Source organism: Oncorhynchus nerka, linkage group LG20 (assembly GCF_034236695.1).
Source record: "Oncorhynchus nerka isolate Pitt River linkage group LG20, Oner_Uvic_2.0, whole genome shotgun sequence".
Classification (NCBI taxonomy): domain Eukaryota; kingdom Metazoa; phylum Chordata; class Actinopteri; order Salmoniformes; family Salmonidae; genus Oncorhynchus; species Oncorhynchus nerka.
Window position 1 is genome coordinate 39,705,018 of NC_088415.1, and position 7,727 is coordinate 39,712,744.

The following is a 7,727-nucleotide window of genomic DNA, read 5'->3' on the forward strand; positions in this document are numbered from 1 at the left end:
TTTTTTTCTCAAAGTTGCCAGGATGTCACATGCATCACACTTATATCAGTACACTCGTAACAACCTAAGCATTATGAAACTTCTATTATATCAAATAAGTTGTATCAAAATAGCAATACACTCATTGCCCCCATAGAATTACTCATAATTAGCTTAACAATTCATTTTGGGAGCTAAACCCTCTCGCTTCACCTCTTTCTCTCTGACATTTGTTTGTTTGGATCCTATTTTTTTTTTTTTTTTTATTTTTTACAAAGCACTTCAAAGATTTTGGATTTCATAAGAATAAGGCCCTTGGTTACGAGTCAAGTATGTGGCGGATGCTGGGAACTGAGACCACCGAGTCATTAGATGGCAGTAATGCGCTCAAATGAAAATGAAAAAATAAATTCCCCTGGAGGAAAAGTGTGTACTGCCGAAAAGTGAAGGGAGCCTGTCGTAAAATGGTTGCAACAATGTTGCCAGTAGAGAGTTCAGAGCTAAAAGTCAGTAGATAAGAAACTTTTGTTATTTCAAAGGCGCTTGTTGTATTGTATACTTATGTTGAATGGATTCGATTCGAGGCGCCTGTCCCAAGTCGGTTGCCTACGTTAGGGGAGCCCTAAACTGAATTGATATCCAGCTATATTAGCGTTAAAATGGCATCATTCAACGGAGGGGGTAAGACAACTCATAACAAATGTTCAAAACAAAGTCCACTTGGTAGTCAAATTATTCATTTAAATATGTGTGCTACAAAAAAAGATCCAATGGCTTTAGTGTCATCTAGCAGTCTGTTGTTAAGCAATTATATGAAAATATGGCTAGCTATGTTTACAAGTTGCAAAGTAGGCCTACATTAAAATAGTCCCTACTCAAAGGTAGGATTAGTCTTGGTATTGCAGGGTAGGCTATGGTTGTCAATAATCACAATGTTCTTGAATAAAAACTGGGTTCTATCCCATTTTCCCCCTCATCAACAGGAGGGAACCATGTACTTGTGGAAGTGAGCCCAGATATCCACATCTGTGGCTTCTGTAAGCAGCAGTACAATAACTTTGAGGTCTTTCTGGCCCACAAGCAAAATGGCTGCCATATACCCTCCTCTAACATATCAGCATCTAACTCCGCACCCACTCTTACAGGTAAGACCATAAGATGGTCTCTCTCTACACGGTCTTGTTTGAACATGCTACCCCAGACTCCTTTAATATACTGTTGGAACAATGAATAGTCTATATGTTTTCAAGTTTAAAAAATGAGTCCTTTGTTATTTGGGAACTCTGTTGTCTGGAAATGTATCCTTTACAGTCAGAATATCCCCTCCCCCTTTCCCCCAGATTCCAGCACAGAGTTTTTTGAGGAAGCCTACCAGACGTGTGTTATGAGAGGTGTCAAAAAGATCCTGACCAAAGCCCCCAAAACACCTTCCAAAAAAATAAAACCTGCCCTGACTTCAAAGAGACGCAGCTGCTGTTTCTCAGGTTGGTAGCTCACTCTTTCCTCGTTTATTACTCTTCTGACACATTCCTTCCATACTGCTGCTAGAGAGGAAGCACATTATCTGCTGGTCAGTTGCAACCAATTAGTTATTTTCTGGGTCACAGTTACTTAAAAAAAAAAAATGTATAGCTACACAACTTAATACTACAGTGAAGTGGCCTTGAAATGTGGGTGAAACAACACTATTATATTCAGGCTGCATGAATCAATCAATTTTCTAATCAAATGCATCATTTATTCCTTTGCCCCTAGGTTGCTCTTTCAAGACACAGTACGGTCAAAAAGACATGGAGCGGCATCTCAAAACTCATACTGGTATGTAACAAAACCAGTATTATTAGATCATAATTCAAATTGGATTTATGCTCATCCTAGTATGTATTGCAAGACTTAACATAAATGTATCCTCCAATCCACCTGTGTGTGTGTGCTTGTGTGTGTCCAGGTGAGAAGCCGTTTGAATGTGAGCTGTGCCAAAAGCGGTTCAGCCGGAGGGACAAGCTGAACATGCACCTCCGATCCCACACGGGAGAGAAGCCTCACAAGTGCAAGTACTGTCCCTACGCTGCGGCCGACAGCAGCAGTCTGAAGAAACACCTCCGTATCCACTATGACGAGAGGCCCTTCAAGTGCCAAATCTGCCCCTACGCCAGCCGCAACTCCAGCCAGCTCACCGTGCACCTCCGCTCACACACTGGTGGGTCTGCTTTCCCTTCACTACTTGGGTTGATTAGTACACTGAAGCATGGAATTGGTGTTCACACGTTACAGTGGGGGGAAAAAGTATTTAGTCAGCCACCAATTGTGCAAGTTCTCCCACTTAAAAAGATGAGGCCTGTAATTTTCATCATAGGTTTACTTCAACTATGACAGACAAAATGAGGAAAAAAAATCCAGAAAATCACATTGTAGGATTTTTTATGAATTTATTTGCAAATTATGGTGGAAAATAAGTATTTGGTCAATAACAAAAGTTTCTCAATACTCAATGCAGATCTCCTCTAGAGCAGTGATGTGTTGCTGGGCAACACGGACTTTCATCTCGGGGGGTTTGGGATCATTGTCATGCTGAAAGACCCAGCCATGTTTCATCTTCAATGCCCTTGCTGATGGAAGGAGGTTTTCACTCAAAATCTCACGATACATGGCCCCATTCATTCTTTCCTTTACACGGATCAGTCGTCCTGGTCCCTTTGCAAAAAAACAGCCCCAAAGCAGAGGCACATCTGCATCCACTCGGGTGATGTTTCCACCCCTATGCTTCACAGTAGGTATGGTGTTCTTTGGATGCAACTCAGCATTCTTTGTCCTCCAAACGCGACGAGTTGAGTTTTTACCAAAAAGTTATATTTTGGTTACATCTGACCATATGACATTCTCCCAGTCTTCTTCTCGATCATCCCAATGCTCTCTAGCAAACTTCAGACGGGCCTGGACATGTACTGACTTAAGCAGGGGGACACGTCTGGCACTGTAGGATTTGAATCCCTGGCGGCGTAGTGTTTTACTGATGGTAGGCTTTGTTACTTTGGTCCCAGCTCTCTGCAGGTCATTCACTAGGTCCCCCCGTGTGGTTCTGTGATTTTTGCTCACCGTTCTTGTGATCATTTTGCGTGGAGCCCCAGATCGAGGGAGATTATCAGTGGTCTTGTATGTCTTCCATTTCCTAATAATTGCTCCCACAGTTGATTTCTTCAAACCAAGCTGCTGCTTACCTATTGCAGATTCAGTCTTCCCAGCCTGGTGCAGGTCTACAATTTTGTTTCTGGTGTCCTTTGACAGCTCTTTGGTCTTGGCCATAGTGGAGTTTGGAGTGTGACTGTTTGAGGTTGTGGACAGGTGTATTTTATACTGATAACAAGTTCAAACAGGTGCCATTAATACAGGTAACAAGTGGAGGACAGAGGAGCCTCTTAAAGAAGAAGTTACAGGTCTGTGAGAGCCATACATCTTGCTTGTTTGTAGGTGACCAAATACTTATTTTCCACCATAATTTGCAAATAAATTCATTAAAAATCCTACAATGTGATTTTCTGGATTTTTTTTCCTCATTTTGTCTGTCATAGTTGAAGTGTACCTATGATGAAAATTACAGGCCTCATCTTTTTAAGTGGGAGAACTTGCACAATTGGTGGCTGACTAAATACTTTTTTGCCCCACTGTATATAAGTCTGGTTCTGAAATCTGGCTATTAAATGGTCTACATTGTTTCCCATTCATTTGGGATTTAAATATGGGACATGGACTCATTTCGGTATAAGACCACTTAACTTCTGAATAGTCTGGCAAACGTACGTTTCGAGTCAAGTTGTTGTTGGGTGTTCTATAAAGATATATATTCCTCTGCTTTAGGGGATGCACCTTTCCAGTGCACTCAGTGTGAAGCAAAGTTCAAGATCAACTCTGACCTGAAGAGGCACATCCGCATCCACTCGGGTGAGAAGCCTTATAAGTGTGACTTCTGTGAGTACCGCTGTGCCATGAAGGGCAACCTGAAATCTCACGTCCAGATAAAACATGGCACGTCCAACTCTTTTCCCTGCCCTGACTGTGACTTCCAGTGCACCAATAAGACAGCCCTGCGGCAGCACTCGCGCGAGCACCAGCCCACTCAACCCATCCAGTGCTCCAAGTGCATCTACTCCTGCTCCAGCAAGGGGGCGCTCAAGGTCCATGAGCGGATCCACTCTGAAGAGCGACCCTTCAAATGTGACTTCTGCAGTTTCGCCACCAAGCAGCGCAGCAACCTGGTCATCCACAAGAAGAAGTGCCATGCGGACAAACCTGAGAAGGGGGCAAGTGTTGGTGGGAAAGGAGGCAAAGCCAGTGTCGGTAATGGAGAGGACCCTGCCAAGCCTGTGAGCTCCCGGTACCGGGCCAAGCTGGATGCGACGCGGGCCTTCCGCTGTGACCTGTGCGAGGCATCATTTGTGAGGGAGGACTCTCTGCGCAGCCACAGGAAGCAGCACCGGGAATCAGGCTCTGAACAGACTCTTTCCTTGACGCTCCAGCCCATTACCTCCCAGCCCAGTAGTGTGACTGTGAGCCCTTTACCCAGGCAGGACACCACCCAGCTCCCCCTCCACCATGTCCCCTAGCTCCCCTGGCCCCCTACAGCAGTGCCCAGCTTAAGATCATAGTATCCCACCCGTTGGGTCAGGAGGGCTCCTTCCATCCCCTGCAGGCTGGGGTGGGTGTGAACATTGGGCAGCACCAGCATCACACCAAGGGTTCCTCTGCCATCCTCTTGAGCCCAGAGAGTCAGGACATGGTGGTCAACTCCATGATCCAGCAGGTCAACCTGAGCCTCACGCCCATGCAGCATATAGGAGGTCCAACAGACGGCGCTGGTCTGGAGCCTGGGACGGTCCTGCTGACACACCTCTCCTCAGAGGATAGCAGTAACCCTCTGCACCAGGCCCTACTGCAGACAGCCATTACCTCCCAGGTCTCTTCAGCAGCCCACAGCACACAGGCCTTCATCACCACCTGCTCAGACCTGGAGGGCTTTAACGCTCTTATCCAGGAGGGGGGCACCGAGGTTACTGTGGTGACTGAGGGAGGGAACCACGGTAACCTAGTCGCCACGGCCACCTCCATGTTCCCGCCCCCGGACATGATGTGTAGCGAAGGTGGCCCTTCGGAAGACTTGGCCAAGCAGGCACATGTAACAGTGTTGCAGGGGGTTGGGGACAATAACATTACCACCTGTGAGGAGGACAGTAGTCTCATTGTCCCTAGCATCAGTTTAGGCAGCCAGGGAGTGGTCATCCACAGCTTGCCACTGGTGGTGACTGCCCAGAACCAGCCTGTTCTAGAACAACTCTCAGTCTCTACACAGAACCTCTATTCAGTGTCGGACACACACAACATGGACGGCCTCCAAGACTGACTAGATCACCATTACTGAAGGTCAACAGGTCAAATAGATATTTATAACAAACGGTGAGATGGCAGCTAATGTTCCGTTACAGAGTGATGACTCTTGACTTTTGTCATGCTTAGATGAATTTAGTTGTTAACCATAAATTCAGGCTTGAATGAAGTATGTTTGGTACAACCTAGTCAAAATCGGATTATTTTAATCTTTGACGTGTTTCCCAATCATGAACTTTCCAATTCCGATGAACACGAAGGCGATGCATTGCTTAAGGTGTCATGAAACTGGGCATTTCAGAAAAACAAATTAAAACAATATCTGCTTGTGTTTCTGTGCTACTGTCCTATTTTGAAATACTTCAAATGTATTGTGCTTGGTGTTTGTTTCTGCTTTACTAACCTGTCATTGACCATGAAAGAGTATAAATACATTAAAGTTAAAAATGGATAACTTATATCAAAAAACCTAGACAGAAAATACATTCTATGCTTTCCAGTTACCTATTATTTATGTCAATAGATGTTCCTAGTGTCCACAAGCTATTTGCTTAACGTTCTTTGTATTTATATGGAATTGCAGCCTTTCATGGCTTTGGCAAAGAGTCATGGGAAACAATGTACATTTCAATTTGGTATTGGTACAATGCTGTGTCAATTCACCTGATAAAGAATGATCTATGTGCCTCAATTTACGAATGAGGTCTTCCTCCTGTATGTTATATTGCAGGTTTGATTCATCATTGAAAATATGTCAAGGTACTTATGTTTTCAAAGCACAAACTACTAACTACAATAGTCAATAGACATTTGATTGAATGCCTCTTCTGCTTGTTGTTTGCTATTATCCTCTTGGAGCCAGTTTGACATTCAGCCTTCAAGTCCTTAGTGTTCGCAGGGAAGTGAAGGCTGCGCTGGAAAAGGGCTGCGTCCCATACGGCACTGTATTTCCCACGTAGTGCACTACTTTTGACCAGGAACCATAGGGCTCAGGTCAAAAGTACTGCACCCTATAGGGGACAGGGTGCCATTTGGGACGTTACCAAGGAGTCTCTCTGGCACAGTTGACCATTGATTTTTCTTTCAGCACTAATGGCTTTAGAAACTCAACTGTGACCCCTCTGCTTTCTCTGGCTGTGGATGGGCACAATCTGAGCAAATCATTCGCTGGCTGATGCTCCGACTGCTCTTCCAACGAGGATGGGGAGATCTCAAGAGTCATGGAATATGTGGAATGTCACTTTGTGATTCTGTAGAATGGAAATAATTGTACCTTTTTGAAGGATCTAGAGATCGATAGAGGGTGGATGTAGTATCTGTGAAGTCCCAGTCTTTGTAGAACGTACTGTGGTTATTTATTGAGATCTATATGATTTCTCATGTAAACATACATGTTTTTACAGTTGTATGTATGCTTATTTTAACCATTCTATATTCAGACATCTCGCCATTTCAGTGAAGTCTGGGTGTCCGTGGCTACCAGCCATTTGACATAAGGCTCCAGCATCTCTAGCGCTCTGGTGTAATGTCCCTAGATTGCCTTTAGGGGTCAGTAAGTATCCAACATTAAAATCATCCTCCTGAACTATTGATCTGAACCAATGCCTCTTTTCCCCCACATCTATAAACATTTTATGTCTGTCTATTTTCATCCCTGGAAATGTTTGATCTTATTAGGTATTATACAACATGTAATTTGTGTTATGACTATATGAGTGATAATCAGACAGCAACATAAATGCACCCTAGTGTGTATCTTTTTTTACTTTTTATAATGTGGGGTTAATTATCTCATTTAAGATATTTTTACGTGGTGTTTTATTACTAGAGTCCATTGGTTGAAGCCATAATTGCTGAGGCCTTGTAAAATTATATTATGCATTAGGGCGACTGGCTGCTATGTGGGCAAAGTGTTTTAAAACTAGAATTGTTCTCTTATGCATCTCTTTGATCTATTATCAGGCAGAGACTTCCAGGGTTACAAATCCAAGCACCCTTGAGGAGGGCCTGCTTCCCCCGAACACATTCTACATGCAACGTCATAGGAGGGTGGGCTAAGTGCTCTTTCTCCCAGTTTTTTCAATTTTATATATATGTAAATCCCTGTGTAATTATTCAAAGTTTGACACAGCCATTTGAGTTACTTGAAATGGCTAATATAAAAAGCATCCACACGTGCATTTATACATCCACAAACCTATTTACTGTGTGTGCGTGCATGTGAGTAAAACCATGTCCATTCACAAATCCATATAATTGTATATTTCTGTTTTGAATAAAGGTGCGTTTTGTGAGGCTTTGTTAAAAAGATATAGCAGGAAGTGTAAATGGACCTCTTGATACTGTATGGCACTTCTGAGTTCCTTCCT

General features: G+C 43.6%; 1 protein-coding gene across 1 annotated transcript; it reads left to right on the forward strand.

Moving 5' to 3' along the window:
- The first annotated feature begins 422 nt into the window (after positions 1 to 422).
- On the forward strand, positions 423 to 5,689 carry LOC115102490 (zinc finger protein 64-like). The gene is made up of 8 exons (XM_065005488.1): positions 423 to 660; positions 963 to 1,124; positions 1,320 to 1,463; positions 1,735 to 1,797; positions 1,928 to 2,179; positions 3,835 to 4,515; positions 4,557 to 4,672; positions 4,712 to 5,689. Exons 1-8 carry the CDS (start codon positions 639 to 641, stop codon positions 5,372 to 5,374), a joined length of 2,103 nt encoding a protein of 700 aa, XP_064861560.1. The 5' UTR covers positions 423 to 638; the 3' UTR covers positions 5,375 to 5,689.
- The last annotated feature ends 2,038 nt before the right edge of the window (positions 5,690 to 7,727 follow it).

What these genes read in the sequence shown, in the direction of transcription:
- LOC115102490 (XM_065005488.1), top strand. Translation starts at nt 639, where the DNA reads ATGGCATCATTCAACGGAGGGG. An exon ending in GCATCTCAAAACTCATACTG is followed by an intron (nt 1,798 to 1,927) that starts GTATGTAACAAA and finishes GTGTGTGTCCAG; the next exon opens with GTGAGAAGCCGTTTGAATGT. An exon ending in TCCATCCCCTGCAGGCTGGG is followed by an intron (nt 4,673 to 4,711) that starts GTGGGTGTGAAC and finishes CATCACACCAAG; the next exon opens with GGTTCCTCTGCCATCCTCTT.